We start from the raw sequence: 23,524 nt of genomic DNA, 5'->3' as shown, positions 1-23,524 counted from the left end.
GCTGGGCGCCGGGGGCCGCGCGCGGCGGGGCGGGAGGCTGCGGGATTGACGGCCGAAGGGCCCGGGTCAGGCCGGAGGGCGGCTGAGCCAAGCCACTTGGCGATTTGGGTGTGACGGTGCTGGGTGGGGAGGGGCGGCTAGTAAACAGCTTCAGTTGTGAATTTCTGTCGTGGCTTCTGTAGCGGTACGGACATCTTTATTTCTGCGGAAATCGGCACGGTCAGCCAAGAGCTAGTGGCCTTTTTTTCAGACAGAATCAGTATCATTGTCTGTAAACTTGATGCAGTGTTGCTTGGCCCTAGTCTCATTTCTATGGTCTTAAATTACCTTTGAAGAGAAGGTGATAATTTACTTCACCAAACTACGCGTAGCCTTTGTAACTCCAGGAATTGTATCACTTTAAGAAACCCCTGTGTCAGTGTCGCTCAGGCTGTTGCTTTCCAAAGTGATAGTTCCCAATGCTCGAAGATACGGAGAGTTATCCAGTGACCGGACCCCTGTTAATGATGCGGAGGAGAGGGTCAACTCATTGTGGTTTTCCCAGACTTGCTTTGTGATAGTATGTTTCGATTCCTAAGAGGTAGAGTTCTATAGAATTTTGTGACTGGTGGCTTTTCTTTCTGGAATTTTATAAAACAAAGTGCAAGATTAGTTTCTCGCTGCCTGTGCGTTTCGGTTAATACTATATTTAAGTGGAATATATAGATTCCTAGGTTTAAGTAACCTCCCTCCCGACATGAGCAGGCAGTAGTCCTGCGAACTAATTGCACTAATGTAGGCCTTTTCCCCCCTTGCCTTTCCCTTCGACTCACTTAGAAACTCCAAGTGAGGAACTTGATAACAGAAGTTTAGAAGAAATTTTGAATAGCATCCCTCCTCCACCGCCTCCGGCAATGACCAATGAAGCTGGAGCTCCTAGGCTTATGATAACTCATATTGTAAACCAGAACTTCAAATCTTATGCCGGGGAAAAAATTCTGGGACCTTTTCATAAGGTATTTGCCCATTTTATATAACTATTGTTAAGTAAGTTCATTTTTACAAGATCCTTCTTGGTTTTTTTTTTTTTAACTATTGTATTTATTCTGAGCCATGTTGATTCATATATATGTCTGTATATGTCATATCCCGTATATAGATAAATTGTGTTTCCTATCGTTTAACGACTGAAATTAGCTTTTGTTTATCTGGTTATCTTTGATACCTCTTTCAATATAAAGTTTTCTTCACTAAAAAGAATTGATGAGTTTTTTGTTTGAAGGGAGTGTTTTCCCTTAACTATAAAAATGAATTTTGTAAAAAAAAGTGGGTTACAATTAGAACATGGTCTTTAGGTGTTAAAGCTTGTGAGAGAGGAAAACATTTAAAAAGAAAAAAACTTAAGAGTTGTAGTTGGTTGTCTTCTAGCAATGAAAAATTGTAAATTTTTGTGTAGTTTTACTTCAAATAAAAAAATAAACAGCTTAAATGAAAATCAGTGGTATTGATATGACATTTTAACTTTATCTTCTGTTCTTTTTGTGCAGCGCTTTTCATGTATAATTGGGCCAAATGGCAGTGGCAAATCCAACGTTATTGATTCTATGCTTTTTGTGTTTGGCTATCGAGCACAAAAAATAAGGTCTAAAAAACTCTCGGTGCTAATACATAATTCTGATGAGCACAAAGATATTCAGAGCTGTACTGTAGAAGTTCATTTTCAAAAGATAATTGATAAGGTAAGGGATTTTCACTACTTAGTTATTTGAAACTTCAGGAACACAAAGGGCTTCAGTACATTGCACGTTTTATTATTTTTGTTTTAAATCGGCTTTTTAAATTTTCAGTATAGTTAAAGCAGAACAATTATTGATTCCATTACCTCCGTGACTACATTTGCTTTTTGGAGAGTGTAGTGGCTATTAAATTGAAAATAATTAAAATTCTTAACAAGAGAAATGAATTATAAATAATTCATAGTAATCTTTACCTTTTTGGAATAAACCATTGAGCACTTTTAGTATCCTGTGTGCTAAATAGACATTGTTTTACTATAAATTTTGGGATCATTTTAAAAGTTATCATTTTATTACTTTTTAAAGATTACCTGTGGTTGAAAGTGTAACAACTGGCTAATTTTGCTATCCTCATTATTTTAGTTCACATGAAATTTAATGTTGTTAGTGGTCCTATATGTCTGATGTGAGAGAGCTTTGCTTCAGTTTGAACTACTGTGATTAAGCCCTTTTTAAACGGGGAAAGGTCGTCGAGCTAACGTGCTTGTTTTCTAGAAATGGAGACAATTATAAGTAAAATACATGTTCAGATTATTTGCACAGTTATATTGATGTTTTTTTTCCCCCATTCTGCTTAATAGTTAACTTTGGAAATTCATGGTTTAAAAATGTCTGAATGAAACCTAAAAATATAGGAAACTACGTAATGAAATGGCTTGGTTTGGTTTTGTTTTAATATATATAACAGGTTTTAAATCTACATGGAAGTATCTCTTAATTTTGTTTCTTAGTGTTTTCTATTGTACAGTTTGGGTTGAGAAATAAATAGCCAGTAAAACATATTTGATTCCTTTGCCTATTACATTTTATTTGACTACATTTAACCATAATTTTAATATGATGGCCCTTGTAAGTGTAAGGGAAAGCAAATTTTAACATTACAGTAGATTTGCACTTTATTTTTTAAAAATCTGTTTGGTTGAAAAAAAATCAGGGCATGTAGTTGTCAGTTATTAGCAACTTTCTTTTTGTTTTCAATTAAAGGCACTCTTTACCCCCAGAAAACTATGCCATATCACTGTATTCCTATCTACGTTTCTGTTTCCTTGAATGGTCTGTTTTTGCAGCTTTTTTAAAAATGAATTAGTATTTTAATCTATCGATATTGTTTAATAATTTGAATGGGTTTGTTTTGAACATTGTAGAATTCTTGACCCCCTTCGTCAACTCTTTGTTCTCAGCCAGTATGTTTTTAGGTTTGTTTGGAGGTTGAGCTATGTTGTTGTTGTTTGGTATTTTAGTTTTTGTGATCTCTGAGTCAGGAACCAAACAACTTGGAGAAGTATGTCTTCTTTGCTAAGCAAGGTTGTATCTGAGAATTACTGCCCATTTGTTGTGTACATGTTCAGTTGAAGTTTTTAACCCATAGTGAATTAGTTCCAACGTGAAATTTGAAGTAGACTATTTAATACCAGCGATTGTTTTTTTGGTTTTGTTTTTCCTCAAAACAGGAAGGAGATGATTATGAAGTCATTCCTAACAGTAACTTCTATGTATCCAGAACAGCCTACAGAGATAATACCTCTGTCTACCACATAAGTGGAAAGAAAAAGACATTTAAGGATGTTGGAAATCTTCTGCGAAGCCATGGAATTGACTTGGACCATAATAGATTTTTAATCTTACAGGTAAGTTTATTAAAGATTTCAGAGGTTCTTTTGGTCTTGTGTTTTTTTGTTTTGTTATATTTTGTTTTCAGTAAAGGTAGGGGTTTTCCCCCGTTGGATGAATCCTGTAGTTTTGAGGCCTTAAAGTACTGTAGCAGCACATCATGGTTTACATACTACAGTCAAGATGCGAATCATTATTTGCTGCTCTAGAAATTTAGGGAAATTCATTCAAAACACTGTTTTCATCATCAGATACTCATGTTATGTTTGGATGGACTGACATACTTGTTCCGCTCTAGCAGCACGTAAATATTGGCGTAGTGAAGTAAATATTAAACACCAATATTATTGTGCTGCTTTAGCGTGACAGGGATATAGCGACTATTTATCGTTTCTATTTGTATTTCCCTTGAAGATAACTTTTTTTTTTTTAAATAATATTTTATTGTGCCTTGGGTGAAAGTTTACACTCTAAGTTAGGTTCCCCTTTGACAGTTTCTACAAAAATTGATCGTGATATTAGTTAAATTTTTCACATTGTCAGCATTCTCATTAATTGTATTCTGGTTGTTCCATTTCCAGTACTCTAGCTTCCCTGCTCCTTTATCTCCTTGAAGATAACATTTTAAATGGGATTCACTATCTCTTAATAGTGTACCGTTTTCCTTTATTTTTGTTCTTATTATTTTTACTAATATTATATGGTGAAAAAATGAAAATAGAAATCTATATATTTGGTGCTCAGTAAATTCACCTGAGCCCCTAATTTAATTTTTTTAACACTTAGACTGGTAAATTAAAATTTTTTTCAGATTGATGCTTTGTTTTGTTTAGGATGGCCTGCTTTCTTGAGCCACTACTACTAGTAAATCAGAAAGTAACTTTGATGTTTCATTCTTAAATATCACAACTCTTAAAGAACAAAATTTTTTTAAAAGAGTGTAAAAATTAAGTACCTAGTGTTGTTTTTTATCATTAGAAGTTCTGTGTTCTTTATTCTCACCAGCATTGGTTGGTAAGAAAATCCCTTGTCTTTTGTACCCTGTGCCTTACCGTTCAAAAATCCTTGGCTTTATCAGACATTTAAGAATTCCTTTTTTTTTGTTTGAGACTATCTTCTTTTCCTAGGTCCTATTTAGAATCAGCAAGAACATAATAATAGAAGCAAAACTAGTTTGTGTTGCAGAAATTGCTGTTAATATCCTTTAGTGTTTTGTGCCACTGATCTTAAGATAAGTTAAGGATTTTAATTTGACATTAAAAGCTTTGTTAGGATAACTTGAGTATTCCCAGTAACAAACTTAAAAAATATTAGTCCCTACTTCCATTTTAATTTTTATTTTTCAGTTACTTAAAAAAAAAAAGAAAATACTGCTTTTAGGCATACATAATATACAAGGTAAATCAACATTATTCTGGAATAACCTGTATAAATGTCTTTTGTTATCAGGCACAATACATTAGTAGTACTAATATGACCCAAACTTACTTAAAAATGAATGTTGGGAAATGGGCTGAACTGTTATACCCTGCGACTTGATTTGGTTAATTATAGATAAAAAGTTATGTCCTTTTATAATACTAAATTTGATGATGAAACTTAATTTTGCAGAAAAGTGTACTTAATATTTATCTTTTATTCTTTACTGTTTCTTTACTTTTCATCTTGGGATAATCGGTCAAAGTTTCACACCTGTGCAAGGACTAATCACACTAGGGTGGGACTGCATTTTAACCTATCTAAGGATATATGTTCCCCCCAAGTGTAGCTTCCCTGTATGTGATTCAGTAATAAAGGAAGCTAATAACTTCCCAAAGAAGTAAATAATAATAATTTATGAATTTTCTACTTTATATTAAATATATGCCTATGAAGTACCTGGAATGCTTAAACCGTTTATCCTCATAATAATCTGAACTTTTTCTTTTTTTTGTAATCTTAACAAATTGTACTGAACATTTCTCTTCAAATAACACTAAAGTAAACTTTACAGGTTAACAAATGAGATTCAGTTCTATTAAATTTACAGATAAGAACCTTAGGAACTCACCTGTTAGCGAGAAGAAACTGCGATTGAGCTAGGTAGAACTAATAGTGCCCTATAAGTTTGAGAGAAAGTGGTGATTGTGTCTAGGTTTTTATTTAATTTTTTATCATTATAACCTTAGACTCTTACACTAGAGATTTAAAACATTTGAAGGTAAGTATGTGGGTTTTATTACCTACTCTCCTGCTGAGTTAAGTTTATCTTAAAAATTAGTGTTGGTTTGGGAGGCTGGGAACTTGGAGACAGCATCCGAAATCACCATCCAAGACATAAGTGATTACTTTGAATAAAATATATAAATTATATGGCCCATGGTAGTGACTAACAGCCTAAGTAATCTAAATTTAGTAAAAGTAAAAATTTATTTTAAGTTAAAAGCACTAAATTTTAGAAGTTCACAAGGATAATTTTTTTTTTTTTTTACAATGTCTGTGTATTGGTTGGGATCCCTGGTCGCGTAGTGCTTAAGAGCTTGGCTGCTAACCAAAAGGTCAGCAGTTCAAATCCACCAGCCGCTCCTTGGAAACCCTACGGGGCAGTTCTGCTCTGTGCTGTAGGGTTGCTATGAGTCGGAACTGACTTGACGGCACCTAACAACAACAACATATATTGGTTTAGTAAGTTTTTCAAGTAAACATTTCTAGGATTTGATTTCTTTTAAAATTTCATCGGTTGACCTTTCAGATGAGTACCTAATGAAGCACTATGCTAAGATCCTGTCATTGACATAAAGATGGTTAAACCTTGTTTCTTTACCTTAGAGGCACTTACATATGCCCTCAAAAAGTGCTAGATTATAGCTGACCATTGTATTTTCCAGGTTTGTATATTTCCTCATTTACATATACCTTATTTGGGTGCCTTTGCTTCCTTATAATAATAATAAACTATTGGTACAAACAAGTAGGATGTTTTTATGTCTATATAGCATTTCCTGGGTAACTGTGACTTATAAATTAGGTTTAATTGGTTTTGGTGCATTTGCTCCCTTCAAGGTTGGGGGAATGATAACCATAATGATTTTATTGCAGTTCACAGTTGTTGCATTAATGATTTGCTGTTTCAAGAATGTGTTTATAAACTTCTAAAAAGCCACAACTATTAGCACAACATTAGTTTTATACAAATTTCTAGCTTAACATACTTCCATCTTCATATTACAAAATCCAACTTAAAATTTAAAAACAAAAACAAAGATTATTTTTATCGTTTAGTAATTTTGGAGATTGGATTAGCATAGATTTGAGTTGTTACCTAACTATCTCTTCCCTTTTTTATTACAGTATATGTTTCCCAAGTGGTAGCTTGGCATACCATACAAGCTGTTAGATTCTAGTTGTTTGGTTTATAGAAACAAGTCTGTGCAATAGTAGCAAAAGAAATATATATTTATTAGTAATACCTCGGTTATCCAGTGGTGTCTGAGTCAACAGCCTCAGCTGTAAAAGAAAATAGGAAGCTGCCTCTAAGCAACTAAAGTAGGTATCAAGAATTCCACCCTAATAATGGTGATGGGTACACAGCAGGATGAATACAGTTAGTGTCACTAAATTGTATGTGTGAAGAATATTGAAATGGCAAATGTTTTATTACAGACATATTTACCACAGTCTAAAAAAAGAAGGAAAAAAAAAGTCCACCGTCTAAAGTATTATCCTTTCTATTCTTATTTTAGATAGATACCTACCTTGGTGATTTGGTTTGATGGCCTCTGGTAGCTCATAAACAGCAAGTTCAAGTAACATTTATTAAAGGAATGTGTAGTGATGGCAAGAAACAATAACTTACACCTCGCTGAAAAATGAAGGAAATAAAAAGATTATCAAAGCAAAATAAAGATTCAAAGGCCAGCCATTCTGGGCCATTTAATTTTGATACAAACACTCAGAGTTATCTTAAGAATTTTTGTAATTTTATTAGGAAAAAAGTGTATATTTTTTGAGTTGCAGTATTTGGCTTCTACTCACTAGATGCCAGATGTCTCCAGATACTGCTAAATGTCCAGCGGGAGGGTGGAGGGGGTGAAGAGAAAGGAGCAAAATTGCCCCTAGTTCAGAATCATTGATTTATATTTGAATATGGGTAAAAGACATCTATTCATTCCTTAAATTTTGAAGCTATGCTCCTGTAAATTAGATATCACAGGATGGTATGACAGATCACAGTACCCTGGTTTGCCATCCAGCAAAGCCTTCAGTAAAGATTTAAGCCCTTGGTGTTATCAATGTCCTCGTGCAGCACATTTGTCGTTTTGTGTTACTTATAAAAACCATAGTTGACATTTTCCATGGTTGCTGAATACTCCTGATTTGACATGAATATAAAACACAAAAAGTCTATAGTAAACAGCAGTGAAAAAAAATTCTTTAAAATCTTGCTTAGTATGCTGTAAGCTGTAGAAAGTAGAGATGACAGTGCTAGCATTTTAGAAATTTGAAACATTTTTTTTGTCATTGTGCCGCCACTGTTTGTGAGAGGCTTGATGGGGAAGGATGGCTTTAAATTCAGATTGATACTTTTAAACTGTTATTTTTAAAATGTATTGAATTTATTGTTGCTCTAAATTAAAACTACTTGTTATAATTTCACATGGGATATGTAAGTTTTCTAATTAACTAAGTCTTCTAGACAGACTGTCGGCCCACAGATAAAATGTAAGATGGCACAAAATGGAAAAGGACAAAAAGTAAATGGCATCTGAAGTGGTAGCTGGCAATTGGGCAGGCAGAGAACATCGAGGAACAGTCAGAGAGCAGACCCAGGCTGTCACTGGAATACCACAGCAGTCCTAGTAGTCAAAGAGCAAGTGAAAGCCTAACTGTTCTAATAGCCTGTTGATTCAGATACTGCTAATCTGATAATACAGTACCTGGTAAAGAAATGAATGCCACATAACATGTAATAGAGCAATCTCTAAAGTAAATAGTCTAAAAAGTCTTGTGTTGAAAAGCCAAGGAGATAAGTCTGTGTTGGGCTATCTAAAACTGAATGTTATATGGGGACTTGAGACAGAACAATGTTAATTCATAAACTTCCTTGTCTTTTTAATTTAACCTTTATTTTTCAGCTGGGCAAACTTGTTTAAATGAGAAGATCGTAGCTGCATATCCTTCATTTTAACTGGGGAAGGAGGAACAAATAACCAAAAACAAGCAACCAGTATGCTTTCCGCAAAGCTAGGCAGTCTTTTAATACCTACCTGTACTTCATCTCAAGAAGCAATTTGGCCAGGGAAAGTGTGATACTTTCCGGCATATGTTCATCAGCATAAACTCTTTAACACTGAGTTGCAAGTTTTCTTTATCTGAAAAATGTACACTTCTATATACTACCGTATAGCCATTTGACTCTTATGTAAGTTGACTCAGCATAGTTTTTCATTCGTCTTGAAGTCAGATGTTCAAATATTCGAATTAGTATATTAGAACATCAGATGTCAGCTGTTATTTGTTACTTCTAGATTATAAACACTAATGCAAAAGATATAAACCACAACTTCTAGATCAGTGGTTCTCACCTGGGGGCAGTTTTGCTGCCTTCTCTTACCCCTACCCCTTGGACGTATAGCAATATCTACAGACATTTCTGATTAGAGTTACTGGCATCTATGGGGTACAGGCCAAAGACGCTGCAAAACATCCTGCGGTTCCCAGTACAGCTCCCCACAACAGAATATCCAGCCCAAAATGTCAGGAGTGCCACTGTTAGTAAATCCTACTCTGGATAAAACTTTTAGTGAAGACTCTTGCCTTCTTCGTTGACTAGAATTCATCCTGTTGTGATCCAAAGCTTTGGACATTCTTCCAGGCTTAGAATCTAATCTACAACTTAAATTATTGCTTCAGACATTTGGGAGAAGCTGGCAGTTGAAAGCAGAATAAAATATTTCACAAAAATACTTTTTTTGATCCATATGTAATATACTGACGTTTATGGAGAAAAACCTTAAAAAAAAGGCTTTTTGAATAACACTTTATTTTTGATAGTCATGTATTGATGGAGTATCAAAGTACAGAAAAGTGATGATGTGTTAAAATTTTAATTATGCCTTTGAACAAATAAATTTTTTAATGGGCCATTTTATCTTGTTCTGTTTTATCTTTCAAACTTTTTATAATTATGTTGAGGCTTTTGATAAGTATGACACTGTCATTAGCAAATTTTACCCCCATATTTTTAAGATTTAGTCGTAGTAAGGAAATAGAAGGGCTGAAATATTTTAACTGAAAGAGTACTGTGCTTTTTTAATGTGCATATTTATTTCCTGACTTTCTTTGTTCATCTTTGCTGTTTTGCTGAAAATGAGTGTATTTTCTACTTGCCTGTCCTCTATTGTCACAGCACAGTACAAGCAGGCTACTTCTTTGGGGTTCAGGAGTAGCTTTTGTCTAAGCGTGTTCAGACAGTTTCTTTCTACCACCAAACTAAATGGCTGCTTGGCAGTCTTTAAGGTTACTGATTGTGGGTATTTTTTTTCCATTACCTGTGTGAACTTTATAATTAAACTTCGTGTAGAAAAATATTTTAAGTTAATCTAAGATTTTAATTACAGTTCAAAGTTACTACATTAATGATGGCAAGCAAAAATGTTCCAGTGTCATATATACTAATGCCATTAGTTTTCTCTAGTTAAGGCAGTCAGTCAAGTTTCTTCTATTATTATTGTGAGAAATAAATAATTTCCCTTTCCACTTAAGGCCCTTGTTTTTAGAAAGTTAGGACATTAGGCTTGAGACACCCTTATGAAGCCCAGCACTTCCTGAGGAACTCGTAACAGCAGGTTTACAGAGAAAATTAAGTAAATACTAACCACCTTGAGACAGGGTACCTATAGCTTAACCATGAAGGGTCTTTTTGAAAATTATTTTAGAACAGGAGCTCTAATTATGTTAAATAGTAGTTGATAATTTTGCCACAGTAATCAAATTGTAGATTATATGAATATCATGCTGAATTTTGCTTAATAGAAAAGTTTTATTTGTTTATAATGAAGTAGCATTCTAGGTGGGGAATTTTTCTTTGATATTATGTATGTATGGTGTATATTATAATTTTAAGGAGTGGAAATATACATTTCTTACCCCTTATGTAAAACAAACTCATTAAAAAGACTCTTAAGTGGAGAGAACATTTTGATTTGTATGCTGTTAAATCTCTTTAAAGCTGCTCAGTATACATCACTTAGTTGTTCCTTACCTATTGAGTTTGTTAATTGTCTATTCCAGATCTCACTTAATTTTGATTTAGCTGAACATATACAATGAGTGTATGAAATATGACTTTTTTTTAAGGGTGAAGTTGAACAAATCGCTATGATGAAACCAAAAGGCCAAACTGAACACGATGAGGGTATGCTTGAATATTTAGAAGATATAATTGGTTGTGGACGGCTAAATGAACCTATTAAAGTCCTTTGTCGGAGAGTTGAAATATTAAATGAACACAGGGGAGAGAAGGTGAATATTCTGTAGAATTTTGTTGAAAATCAAAATGTTTAGTTTATGGATTACAGATTTTACTAAGTCAGATACTCAGGTTTTAATAGGTCATAAGAATTATTGAAGAAATGTTTACCATTTTAAATTTTATATTTTTCTTGTTGGCAACATTTAACTTGAACATTCTTGTTAATCTAGTTTATATGTTTTCATTTAGTGTTGGAATATTTTAAAGTCAGATTATACATATGAAGTGTGTACTATTCAGACAATATTTTAATTTTTGTAGTTAAACAGAGTTAAGATGGTGGAAAAGGAAAAGGATGCCTTAGAAGGAGAGAAAAACATAGCTATCGAATTTCTTACCTTAGAAAATGAAATATTTAGGAAAAAGAATCACATTTGTCAATATTACATGTAAGTACCTTAATTTATCAATTTTTTTTTATTCATCTTTGACTGTTTTGTTTCCTGTATTAGAAAAATGTGAAAACTGAAGAGGAAAATATTTAAAAATTGTTTTATGTGATGAATTCATTGTATTAGGGTTATTTCCCATAGAATTGAAGTTGGCTTTTTAGTATCTTACTTGAATTTGGAAGGTGGTTCACAAGTACTTATTACTATACTTAATAACTTTATATGTACATTTTTTTCTTTATGTAATAGCAAATCTAATTTTATTTTTTTACACTGAACCTCTTGTTCCTGATTTTATCCTTGTATCTGGATTTTTTCCCCTCAATGGCCCTAGGTAATTGTAAATAGACTGTAGTAAGAATACTAGAAACAGCTGCTTTTACTAAAATAGTTACACAATTGGCATTTTGCCATCTCCCATCTTCTTTTTTTCACTCTTCTAGTTATGATCTGCAGAAAAGAATTGCTGAAATGGAAACTCAGAAGGAAAAAATTCATGAAGATACCAAAGAAATTAATGAGAAGAGCAATATACTGTCAAATGAAATGAAAGTTAAAAATAAAGCTGTAAAAGATGCAGAGAAGTAATAATTTTTTTGAAAATACTGAAAGTATTTAGATGAGTGAATTTTATTAGTGTGTGTCATGTGTGTCTGTGTATAAACTTATTGCCAGTGCATTACGAGTGTAAACCATTTACCAGTATATACCAAGGTCTCCTTTCGCCCCCGAAGAAAAACTTGCCCTGCATGCAATTCATCATTATTACAGATTGCCAACCTTTGAAGTCACAAAATAATGGAGGATGCTACCCCCTAGTGACAAAACACAAAACATCCCAGCAAAAATAAGCATGTGATCTGACAGGTTAGTCTTCTTAAGAATACACAGTCCACAAATTTGATTCAGAGGTAGAATTTTGATCTTATCCTGTGTCCCTACTCTGTGCCAATATTCAATGACATCAGTATCTCTTCTTGTCTATGTGATTTTCTTTTTTATTTAAAAATAAAATATTTTCTTTTATGATAAAGTTTTTATAGACTTAGACGTTGTAGTCACTGGAAAATGTAGTATTTCCCATGCAGCTTGGAAGGGCAGAATATGTCAGTCACAAATTTCAGTGGCTTCCTTGAGTATCAAAGGGAGTACCAGCTTAGAACAGGCAGAGTTTAGTATCCTTCCTTGGAAATATTTATGAAAGAAGATCCCAGGGAGAGTATATAACATGACTTTAAAATGTCTAAATATCCAAAATGGTGGCATAATTTTCTTGCTTTGCTAGGAAACTGAACAAAATTACAAAGTTTATTGAAGAGAACAAAGAAAAATTTACCCAGCTAGATTTGGAAGATGTTCACGTTCGAGAAAAATTAAAACATGCTACAAGTAAGGCCAAAAAACTAGAGAAACAACTTCAAAAAGATAAAGAAAAGGTAGGTGTTCGGGGAAAAAATTTAAATTTTATGTCCAAATAGCAGGTGTAGTTTTAGTTATTTTTCGTGGATATATTACCTGTTCTTAATTAAGAGAATGAGTTAGGTTCTGAATGTCAAGTATTGTAAGATTTATCTCTGACCCTGGTTTTTCCCCTCAGGGAAAACCTTAGATTCAGTATGCTATGAGTTTTAGACCTTTAAATACTATAATTTACATTATTGTGAAAACATTTATTAAATCAGCAATGCTGTTTTGATGACAAGCAATATAATTTTCTTTTTCCCCGAGTAGGGGTTTAAAAGATATTTTTTATTGAATATCATAGGCTTTTTAAAAAGTTACCTGCCTCCTAAGAGGATCAGAGCAGGAGTTCCCTCTTCAAAAGAGAAGAAGAGCAAGATCGTAATTTAAAAGGAAGAGGGTGATTAGCTGTTTTAAATGTAAAAAAGTTGAAGTTTGAAATAAAATGTGTTTGAACTAAATGCCTAACTTGCTGGGGGCTAGACTCTCATCAATTAGTTTGAGGTTTCTCAAACTATATTCTTCATAGCTCTGTCAGTAGATATTAATGTGTATAACACCTATAGCCAAATAGGAGTCCCTCTTGTGGTACAAATGGTTAACGCTCTCTGTTGCTAACCAAAAGGTTAGAAGTCCAAGTCTACCCAGAGACAGCTCAGAAGAAAGACCTAACAATTTACTTCTGGAAAAATCAGCCACTGAAAACCCTGTGGAGCACGGTTTCCACTCTGAAACACGTGAAGTTGCCATAAGTCAGGTTCGACTTGATGGCAACAGTTTTTAGAGACAAAGAAGTTTCAGGAAAGCTTTGTACCATATCATTACACAGTAATTATAGTGTAGATCTACTTCCTCACCATTTTCCAAATGTATTTGTTTACAGGATAATTTCTGCTGGGTACATTTAACAAATCTTACGTGAATCAGTGTTTAAAGAATACCATTTTGGGGAATGTGTAACTCCTCTGGTACTAGATAATCAGAATAAACAAAATAACATAAGGGTTTGGGAATAACCCCCAAACTGAACAGACTAAGTCAAGTATTACTGTTTAAAGGACGTTAGTTTTTAGGTATAAAGGTAGGTAGGTGATAAATGACTATTACCAGAAAGTATTAATGGAATAAAATATTAGTCCTACATGGTGACTTTGGAAGGGTAAAATTGTGAAAGATCTTAGGATTTAAGGGAGGTTTGTGGGTGTAAAGGCAATTTGTGATCAGTTGTAATGTATCATGAAGGACTAGTTCAGGAAATTCTATGTATTGAGGAATATATATATCTCTCTCTAGCTCAAGAAGCCTGAAATTGGGAGGGTAGGAGGAAAGACTTAGAGCTCTGCCAGGGAGAACTCGGATAAAGAATCAGGAGTTCATAGAATTAGCTTTGCATTCTAATAATGAGAGCAGATAGGAGTTTCAGTGAATGGTTAAGAAAGTACTTGTTAAAGCCAGCTGGATCAAATCTACTTAAAAGACCTAGAGAAACCTGAGAAATGCTTTCCAGTAAGTCAGATATTAATTGTATTGGGTAGCCCAAAGATACGTGCTTCTGTAACTTTATGTTTCCTCACCTCAGGTTGAAGAATACAAAAGCATACCTGCCAAGAGTGAGAGTATAATCACTGAGACAACAACTAGAAACAACGTCCTCGAGAAAGAGAAAGAGAAAGAAGAAAAGAAATTAAAAGAAGTCATGGATAGCCTTAAACAGGAAACACAAGGGCTTCAGAAAGAAAAAGAAGTAAGACTCATTATCAATTAGTGTTTATTTTAGTAGCTACATTGTTTTTTACTGGGAGAATGTTTTTGCAGTGATAGTACAAAGAAGAAAAAATTGGACTTTTAATATCTAGCATTTCTAGGAATGGTCAACCTAGACTCTTTCCCTTAGTGATTCTCCTGCTTCCCCAATTTAAAAAGAAGTAACCAGATAATCTATAGTGTTAGCAGAAAGTGTGACATCTAGCCCTATGACTGCCAAATACCTTGATCAGTGTATATGCCATTCTTCGTTAAGACTGCTCAACATTAACAAATTTTCTTTTCATTTTTTCCCCAGTTATTTTCTTGGTAATCGATGTGTTACTCCTTCATAAGACTGGGGCCACACTAAGCACAGATTGACGTCTCTTCTTTTTTACTTGTGTATAAAAGAGACATTTTAATAGGTAGTGGTAATGAATTGAATGTATAAAAGATTAACAAACTTGATCGATTCTGTTTTAGAATATGAATGTATTCTTATGTCAGACAACAAAACTTAATTAGGATGCCCATGTGATAAAGTGGCAGTGGATAACTGGTTTTAACGTTTGCTCACCTAATGCATATTAAGTACTTTTATGGCTGGCACCCTTTATTAATGACAAAGCAGGTTGTCAAATCCAAGTTTCCTCATTCCTCAGTGTACTGTAATGACAGACATCCTGCTAATTAAGGGTAATTAACGTTGAGTGGCCACCACCCGTTGGTCAGTTTGTTGTCCCGTGATGGTTTATGTGGTGCTGTGATGCTGTAAGCTATGCCACCAATATTTCAAATCCCAGCAGTTTCACCAATGGTAGGTTTCAGTGGAACTTCCAGACTAAGACAAACTCAGAAGAAAGGCCTGGCAATCTCCTGAAAATTAGCTGATGAAAACCCTAAGAATCACAAAGAATGTTGTCCGATATAGTGCTGGAAAATGAGCCTCTGGGTTGGAAGACAGCCAAAATACAAAACAGTAGCCGCAACAATGAAAACAGTTGATTTGTGTTTCTCATAATTTCTGCCATGCTCATCAAATAATGTCTGGTGGGGGGAGTTTCCTTGCCTTGAATCTAGAATTCTTAAGATTTTTCAATATAAATATACTTGAGGAAACTTTTTGCTGAATAGTTCTTATACCTTAACATTTCGGGTAAGGTAATGTGGAAAGAGTATGGAATCTTTGAGTTTAGACCCAAGATTTTGTTCTTTCAACCTTTTTTTTTTGGTTGAAAAATGTATGGTTTCCATTTCAGTTTAGGTTTAAAAATACATGTTTCGGATTTAATTGAATTTATTGTATTTTAACAGAGTCGAGAGAAAGAACTTATGGGTTTCAGTAAATCAGTAAACGAAGCACGTTCAAAGATGGATGTAGCCCAATCAGAACTTGACATCTATCTCAGTGGTCATAATACTGCAGTGTCTCAACTGAGTAAGGCCAAGGAAGCTCTGACTGCAGCTGCTGAGACTCTCAAAGAAAGGAAAGCTGCAATCCGAGATATAGAAGCAAAACTCCCTCAAACTGAACAAGAGTTAAAAGAGGTAAAAAAATTCGTTTCTGAGGGTCGTCTGGACATTGTTAATCAACCTTAGTTTATGTATATACTACACACACACACGTTTGTTTCATTTTTTTAATCCTAATATCTGAAGTTACTGGTATAGAGATACTTTTTTCTTTCAGTGTAATGTTTCCAAAAGAATGGAGTTAACATTACAGCATTACTACTAATATGAATTGAGACTATCAAAAAACTAATTGTATTCTCCCCAGAAGCATCAAACAGAAAATAACACCACCTCTACCTAATGGAAATAATTTAAATAGAAGAAGGTTTGTGTTTCTCTAAATCTCAGGGTAGCCAATTTATGCAACGGTAAATGAAAAAGATACATATATAAACAGCTATGTTAATTTATTTTTTCTGTTTTCAAATTTATGAATGTAGTTTCTTCTCTATTGGAATTCCAAAATTCATAAACTGATTAAGATATCTAGCTTAGCTAATCATCCCCCCCTTTCTTAAGTGAATTAGATATCTAAGGAATTTCATAAACTTCAACGTAATCTCCAAAGCCTCTTTTAGGAAAGATGAAATGGCCAAAGAAAATGCTATTTGAAGAGAAATTGTACTAAGAATAAAAGTCTTTTTGGTAAATGCACACTATGTAGTCGTAACGAATTTCATGGGCATGTAGAATTTAAATGTAAACTTAAGCTAGCATCCAATGACTAGTCCACCTTTCTTGGTGACTCAGTTTATTTTTGGGTGACTGTAACTTGAATTTTTACTTTATGCCAGTGATGGGTAATGGTGGTGCTAACTTAAAGCCAGGAGTCAGGACAATGCCTGCCCCATTGCCGTTGCGTTGATTCTGACTCATGGGAACCCTGTAAGGTAAAGCAGAGCTGCCCCATAGGGTTTCCAGGGAGCGGCTGGTGGATTCAAACTGCTGATTGGTTAGCAGCCAGGCTCTTAACCATTGTGCCACCAGGGCTCCCAAAAAATAGTGCTGCTAAGTTGGAAATTGAAAAAGTGAGTTTGGGTTTGTGTGAGCTTGCCTGCCCTCCATGTTGGCACGCTGACATTTTTGTCCAACAACAGGACTATTAAACCATCTTCCTCCCCTTTTTATTGTTTTATTTTCAGAACTGTAGGTTGTGTTGGTTTTTTTCCTTTGATTAACTAGGAATTCAAGCACACCATAACCATAATCCTGCCCAGTCTGTCGTACCTGGGTGCCATACCTGGATCTGTTTTGGATTAAGGCAGAATTTAAGAATTAGAACATACTTCTGCATAATTATAAGGTGCCAAATTGGGATTTCCACAGTCCTAGCTCTAGTTTTTCTATCAAAATGGACTGCTGCTGTAATCATAATTGCATTTGTTATTATTATTTATTATATTACTGTTGACCCAAATGGTGTCATTTTAAAAACAGGAGACCCATCCACATCTTTCAGAACCAAACCAGCGGTGGCAGTATGGCAGCCGAGTTCCAAATCAAGTGTATGTTATTGGTCTTTTTATTGAGGCATTACATGTAATTTTGTGCTACAGTTAGGCATATTTAAGATCTAGTGCTTTTGGGATTCATTTTCTTTACTTTTCACTTTTAGAAAGAAAAAGAGCTTCAGAAACTTACACAAGAAGAAATAAACTTCAAAAGTTTGGTTCGTGATCTTTTCCAAAAAGTTGAAGAAGCAAAGAGCTCTTTAGCAACAAATCGAAGTAGGGGGAGAGTTCTTGATGCAATAATTCAAGAAAAAAAATCTGGAAGGATTCCAGGAATATATGGAAGATTGGTAAAATTTAATTAGGAATAATTTTACATTTTTCTTAAGAAAGACGTTGTGAACTGTTTTCTTATCTTGATATAAAGAACTATATATTGAGTGTTACTGTACCTAAAATAACATTGATTTCTGTTTATCTTAAGGAACATTCATTTTAAAACATTTTGCTCTTATAAATACTCAGGCATGATAAAATTTTTTGTGGTATTGATTCTCTTGTGCTAAAAGTAAATTGTTCTATTTTAGTTTGGGGTGATTACATTTATTTTATATATGTGGGGCTGAAATAACTCTAGTAGTGATAAATAAATGTAATTAACAAGACCCCTTTATCCTTTTAAAAAAAATAGGAATTTGGTAAATTATATTTCGGATTTTGTACCATTATACAGAAGGTATGACCAGGGTTTAAGGAAATCAACAAGGAGTAATATGGAAACTGTAGGCTAGCAGTTAGTGAGCCCTGGTCGCAGAGTGGTTAGTGTTCAGATGCTGACTCGAGGGTCAGCAGTTCTAACCCACTAGCCGCTCTGCAGGAGGAAGATATGGCAGTCGGCTTCCGTTGAGATTACAGCCTTGGAAACCCTGCAGGGCAGTTCTGCTCTGTCCTGTAAGGTCACTATGAGTTGGAATCGACTTGATGGCATATAACAGCAACAGGCTAGCAATTGTGGGACCATTAACCACTTCTGAGCCTGAAGCAGGAAGGGAGCTGTAGCTATAGCTAGAAAGTAGCCAGGAGGAAGCTGGGAAAATAACTGCTTTGACCCCATACATCTCCAGTCCTCCACCTAGTGTCTGACACTGGCTTCAGCTTGAGAGCCAGCGGACTCCTTTGGTACCCTCCCTGAGTCAGCTTCCTAGAGAGGGCAGCAGAGCAAAAAGTCATCTAGAGGGGCAAATAAAAAATACCCAAACATTGCTTCCAGGTCTACATATCAAGTGACTGCCACCTTATTTTCTTGAAGATAGACAATTTGATTCTACTGATTTGCTCTCAGAAGAAAGCCAGTCAGTGAAGGCTGATTGATAAGCATGCAAATGTGTTTCATCAAGATTTACATGATCGTAGCTAGCTTTCAATAAATCAAAATTGTATCACTTTCTAGATTGTTTTGCTTATCGTCCTTTTAGGTTTCAAATCTTCGTGTTACATGTTTTCATTTTTTCATGACATGAATAGTTCTTTAATTTTGTACTCATTCGAAATTTAAACCTTGCATATCCACGAACTTTTTTCAAAGGTAGATTAAAACCCACTGGTAATGATTGCTTCTGCAGGAAGGGAAGGCTGGCGAGAGAGAGACTTTTTCATTGTGTACCTTTTTTGTACTTTTTTTAAAGACCATGTGTATATTTTCTCAAAAAAATAACTTAAAATCTGTGTAAATAGTACTGAAACGATCCAGTACTTTTTGCCTAATCCCTTGCTTATTGCATCTTCATTTTTTTTTTTCTCCCTCCTCTGAATTATTAGGGAGACTTAGGAGCCATTGATGAAAAATACGATGTTGCTATTTCATCCTGTTGTCATGCATTAGACTACATTGTTGTTGATTCTATTGATACAGCCCAAGAATGTGTAAACTTCCTTAAAAGACAGAATATTGGAGTTGCCACTTTTATAGGTTTAGATAAGGTGAGTATTCGTTGTAAGCTGCCTATAATTTAATTTTTAAACGACGATGTTTCCTTTTGAATCCTAGCTATTTCTTCGGTTATTCAGTGAGCACCTGGTGGATTTTGAAAATTGTTTATCTCTGAGGTTACACAGTTGTTTAAAAAATCCTGCAGTGCCTCCTGTAAAGAAATATGTATTCCAGTGTTAAAGTGACTGATAGTTTGCAATTCTGACTTCCATCACCAATAACTTCTTTTTATAAAAGCTTTAATGAGATACAATTCACACACCATAAAAATCACCATTTTAAAGTGTACAATTCAGTGGATTTTAGTATATTCAGAAATTGGTTCACACAATCTAATTCCAGAATATTTTCACCACCCCAAAGAAACCCCATACCCAATAGCAGTCACTCCCCACACCCATCATCTAACCCCAGGCAACAGCCACTCATCAATCTAATTTCTGTCTGTACGTTTGCCTATTTTGGACATTTCATATAAATGGAGTGCTAATGTGACCTTTTGTGTATGGCTTCTTTCACTTAATATGTTTTCAAAGTTCATCCATCGTGTATTCTTTCCCTTTTTATGGCTGAATAATACTCTGTTATATGGATATACCACATTCAGTTGATGGACATACACATCGTTTCCACTTTTTGGCTGATTTGGCGATAATGTTATGAACATGCGTGTGCAAGTTTTTGTGTGAACCTACGTATTCATTCCCTTGGGTACGCACCTCAGAGTTGGAGTTGTAGGTCATGTGGTGATTCTGTGTTTAACTTTTTGAGGAACTGTCAAATTTTTCCACAGCAGCTGTACCATTTTACATTCCCACCAGCAGTGCGTGAGGGTTCAGGTTTCTCTACATCCTCATCAACACTTGTTTTCCGTTTTTGTTTTGTTTTATCATGGCCATCCTAACGGATGTGAAGAAGTATCTCATTATGGTTCTGATTTGCATTCCCTAATGACTAGTGACGTTGAGCATTTTTTGTGTGCTCATTAGCCATTTGTTTCTCTTTACAGAAATGTCTATTCAAAAGTCCTTTGCCTCTTTATTCATTGGGTTAATTGTCTTTTATTGTTGACTATATTCTGGATACAAGTCCCTTTTCAGAGACATGATTTGCAAATATTTTCTTATATTCTGTGGGTTGTCTTTTCATTTTCTTGATGGTGCCCTTAGAAGCACAAATGTTAATTTTTATGAAGTCCAGTTTATTTGTGCTTGTGGTGCAATAGCTGAGAAACCACTGCCTAATACAAGGTCATGAAGACTTTTGCCTCCAAGAGTTTTATAAAAAGTTGTAGCTCTTGCATTTTGATGTTTGCTCCATTTTGAGTGAATTTTTGTACGTGGTGCGATGTACAGGTTCGGCTTCATTCCTTCGCACTGTTTGTGCGTAAGACTGTTTCCCCACTGAACTGTTTGGGGTGGCACCCTTCATGAAAATCAGTTGATCATACATGTATGGGTTTATTCCTGCACTCTGATTGTATTCCATTGATCTATATGCTTAACTTGATGACAGTACCACCCAAGCTTGTTTACTGTAGCTTTGTAATGAGTTTTGAAATTGGGAGGTGAATCCTCTTAATTTTATTCTTATCTTTCAAGATTGTTTTGGCTATTCTGGGTCCCTGAATTTCCATGTAAATTTTAAGATCAGCTTGTTAATTTCTGTAAAAAAGGCCTTTGGGATTTCAATAGGGATTGTATTGAACCTGTAGATCAATTTGGGGAATATTGCCATCTTAAAATTATTAAGTCTTCCAACCATGAATATGGGATGTCTTCGTTTAGGTTGTCTTTAATTTCTTGCAACAATGTTTTGTAGCTTTCAGTGTACAAGTAAGTTTATGCTTCTTTTGTTAAACTTATTCCTAAGTATGTTGTTCTTTTTGATGCTCTTGTAATTGGAATTGTCTTAATTTCATTTTTAGATTGTTAGTTGTACTGTAGAGAAATAACAATTGATTTTTGTATATTAATCTTACGCCCTGCAACCTTACTGAACTTATTAGTTTTAATAATTTTTTTGCAGATTCTTTATGATTTACTATATATAAGACCTTGTCATCTGCAAATAGCAATAGTTTTACAGTAACTTTAAAAATAAAGTAATAATATTCAATTATGCAGACTCTCAGAACCTTGTATACTTGTCTTACATTTTATATATGTTTATTACTTATGTAAATACCTAGAAGAAATGGTATGTTCTTTATTTTATACTCCCTTTTCTTTTTTAGATGGCAGTATGGGAAAAAAAAATGACCCAAATTCAAACTCCTGAAAATACTCCTCGGTTATTTGATTTAGTAAAGGTGAAAGATGAGAAAATTCGCCAAGCTTTTTACTTTGCTTTGCGGGATACCTTAGTAGCTGACAACTTGGATCAAGCCACAAGAGTAGCGTATCAAAAAGATAGAAGGTGGAGAGTGGTAACTTTACAGGGACAAATCATAGAACAGTCAGGTAATAGTGGTGGTTTTCCTGTCATTGAGTTTATTTAATGTCGCGGTGGAAGACATCTAAGGCTCACTTCTCTCCCCTGTTCTCCAGGTACGATGACTGGTGGTGGAAGCAAAGTAATGAAAGGAAGAATGAGTTCATCAGTTGTGGGTGACATCTCTGAAGAACAGGTCAGCGCATGTAAAGTTACAGTCAAATTTTTTTTTTTTTTTTTTTTAAGAAGAACACCCTTTATTGAGCTCCTAATACAAAATTCACCTATTTTAAATATACCGTCTTTCAAATTTTAAATTAACAGATTGAAATTTTCTATATACAACTGATGTATAAGCTGTGGGTTTTTTAATATAAAAACCCTTAAAATTCTAAAAACATGTAACTTAGAAAGTATATGCTCAATATATATATTTTTAATTATTACATTTCATATGGATATTTCATAATTAACCATTCAGTTACTGTTTGACATTTGTCTTTTTTTTTTTTCCCACATAATTATTGCTGCATTGCATAGTGCTTTTCTATTTCACAGTAATTCTTTAAGATGTGAATATAGCAAAGACTTCTGATGGCATGTTTCCAAAGTTTGTTTCAAAAGATTTTATTGTACTTATTTTATATTTCCACCAGGAGTATATGAGAGTGTTGAAATGTTCAGGAAAAAAGGCTATGTTCCATTTTTATCCTCAGAACACTCTGTGTACTTTGCATTTTCTTCATTCATAAATTTACTTTGCTGTTAATCTGAAATGACTCTTGGAAAACTTATTTCACTGGCACTTTTCTTTGTAGGTAAATAAAATGGAGTCACAGTTGCAAAGAGACTCTCAAAAAGCAGTGCAGATCCAGGAACAGAAAGTACAACTTGAAGAAGCAGTAGTTAAATTACGGCATAGTGAACGAGAAATGAGGAATACACTAGAAAAGTTCACTGCAAGCATCCAGGTATTCTTTTCATCAGTATTAGCTGAACCTGTTGGAAGGCACCAATAATTCTGGCATAACCAGTTTACAATTAAGTTTTTTAAACATAAGGGAGGGAGAGGCTGGGTCTGTAAGTGGAAGGTGTGTCTCTTGATGACTGTATTTCCCAGAATCCGAATGGAGAATGCCCTGTCACGGTGTTGGTCCAGCCACAGCAATACCTGTTTGCCATTTGTACTCCATACAGACATGTCTTCCCTTAGCAGCTTCTGACATCACCTCACCAGATTCCTATTGAGTAGATTCCAGCTCATGGTGACCCATGTGTGCACAGTAGAAGTGCACTTCATAGGATTTTCAAGGTTTGACCTTTTGGAAGTAGATCACCAGGCCTTTCTTCCAAGGTAGTCAAGAACTTAACTGCGTGCAGCAGCCAGTGACTTTGTTATCAGCTGTCTGACTCTTTGTTTTCATCCTCTTTTCAAACTGGAATTTTTTCTTGATTATGAAAAAGCAATGCATGCCCACTGTTTAAAAAAAAAAAGTTTACAGAAAGTACCCAAAGATCATCACCATCAGTTTTTATATATGGTCTTCAACTTCTTTATATGACAGTTTTTTTTCTTTTTCTTAAAATGTTTTATTGAGTTTTTGGTGAAAGTTTACAAAGCAAATTAGGTTCCCAGT

General features: G+C 34.5%; 1 protein-coding gene across 2 annotated transcripts in view; it reads left to right on the top strand.

Moving 5' to 3' along the window:
• The window catches only part of SMC4 (structural maintenance of chromosomes 4), a 33,466-nt gene that overhangs the window by 1,327 nt on the left and 8,615 nt on the right, over positions 1-23,524 (top strand). The window contains exons 2-15 of one of the 2 annotated variants that reach the window (XM_023733853.1): positions 817-995; positions 1,527-1,718; positions 3,227-3,403; positions 10,725-10,889; positions 11,161-11,288; positions 11,735-11,875; positions 12,577-12,727; positions 14,332-14,496; positions 15,813-16,046; positions 17,629-17,814; positions 19,283-19,444; positions 21,691-21,916; positions 22,004-22,083; positions 22,706-22,858. In XM_023733853.1, the coding sequence (XP_023589621.1) occupies positions 894-995; positions 1,527-1,718; positions 3,227-3,403; positions 10,725-10,889; positions 11,161-11,288; positions 11,735-11,875; positions 12,577-12,727; positions 14,332-14,496; positions 15,813-16,046; positions 17,629-17,814; positions 19,283-19,444; positions 21,691-21,916; positions 22,004-22,083; positions 22,706-22,858 (2,262 nt within the window). In that variant the 5' untranslated portion in view covers positions 817-893. Of the gene's footprint in view, positions 1-76; positions 996-1,526; positions 1,719-3,226; positions 3,404-10,724; positions 10,890-11,160; positions 11,289-11,734; positions 11,876-12,576; positions 12,728-14,331; positions 14,497-15,812; positions 16,047-17,628; positions 17,815-19,282; positions 19,445-21,690; positions 21,917-22,003; positions 22,084-22,705; positions 22,859-23,524 lie in introns of those variants that run through there. The other variant, XM_023733854.1, reaches the window with a different exon arrangement.

The sequence above is a fragment of the Trichechus manatus genome, unplaced genomic scaffold, assembly GCF_000243295.1.
Source record: "Trichechus manatus latirostris isolate Lorelei unplaced genomic scaffold, TriManLat1.0 scaffold00062, whole genome shotgun sequence".
In the NCBI taxonomy this organism is placed as follows: domain Eukaryota; kingdom Metazoa; phylum Chordata; class Mammalia; order Sirenia; family Trichechidae; genus Trichechus; species Trichechus manatus.
This window is presented reverse-complemented; position numbering and strand designations above follow the sequence as displayed.